The 597-nt window shown below is 74.7% G+C and overlaps 1 protein-coding gene across 1 annotated transcript in view; it reads left to right on the top strand.

Annotated features, from left to right (window-relative positions):
- The window catches only part of BRSK2 (BR serine/threonine kinase 2), a 19368-nt gene that overhangs the window by 12883 nt on the left and 5888 nt on the right, over positions 1-597 (top strand). The window contains exon 18 of the mRNA XM_010837802.1: positions 275-457. Coding sequence (XP_010836104.1) covers positions 275-457 — 183 coding nt within the window. The remainder of the gene's footprint in view (positions 1-274; positions 458-597) is intronic.

Here is a 597-nt window from a genome sequence, read left to right as displayed (position 1 = left end):
GGCGGGCCTGGGGGCAGGGCTGGGCCTCGGGTGGCCACCCGCCTCTGGCGAGGGAGCCTTCCCGTGAGCCGGGGGGAGGGCTGGTCAGCTGAGGCTGACGCCCAGGAGGAGGAACGCGGCCCCCTACGGAGGGCCAGGAGACCCGGGCTCTGCCCACCCCAGGCCCTGGGCTGTCCTCGGCTGTGGTCAGCGGGCCTCTGGGCCTGTTTGGCTCCCCTTCCCCACTCCACACTGGCCTGTGTCCGGGGGCCGCCCGGCTGTCCACACGGACCAGAGTGGAGGTGGTCGCCCCGGACGCTGCAAGCTCCCCAGGAAGGAGCAGGGACTGTGCGGGTCCCAGGAGGCCCTGCACGCCACCCAGCCGTCCAGGCCCCCGGCGCCCCGCCTGCGGGGCCCGCTGCCCGGCAGCGCCCATGGCGGGGCCTCGCTTGGCCCCGGGCCCCCCGGCTCCCCCTCCGTGCCCCCTCCCACCCCGGCTGCTCTGCACTGGCGTGTCCTTCCCGCAGCTCAGCTTCCAGGCTTAGACAGCAGGGCGTGGACGCGGCCCCGTCTCTCTGCCGCTGCTTCTCTGCTTCCTTCATGCTGAGCGGCAAGCTC

Source organism: Bison bison, unplaced genomic scaffold, assembly GCF_000754665.1.
Source record: "Bison bison bison isolate TAMUID 2011002044 unplaced genomic scaffold, Bison_UMD1.0 scf7180017864080, whole genome shotgun sequence".
Lineage (NCBI taxonomy): Eukaryota > Metazoa > Chordata > Mammalia > Artiodactyla > Bovidae > Bison > Bison bison.
Note: the sequence above shows the minus strand (reverse complement) of the source record. Positions and strands in the feature narration are given on the sequence as shown.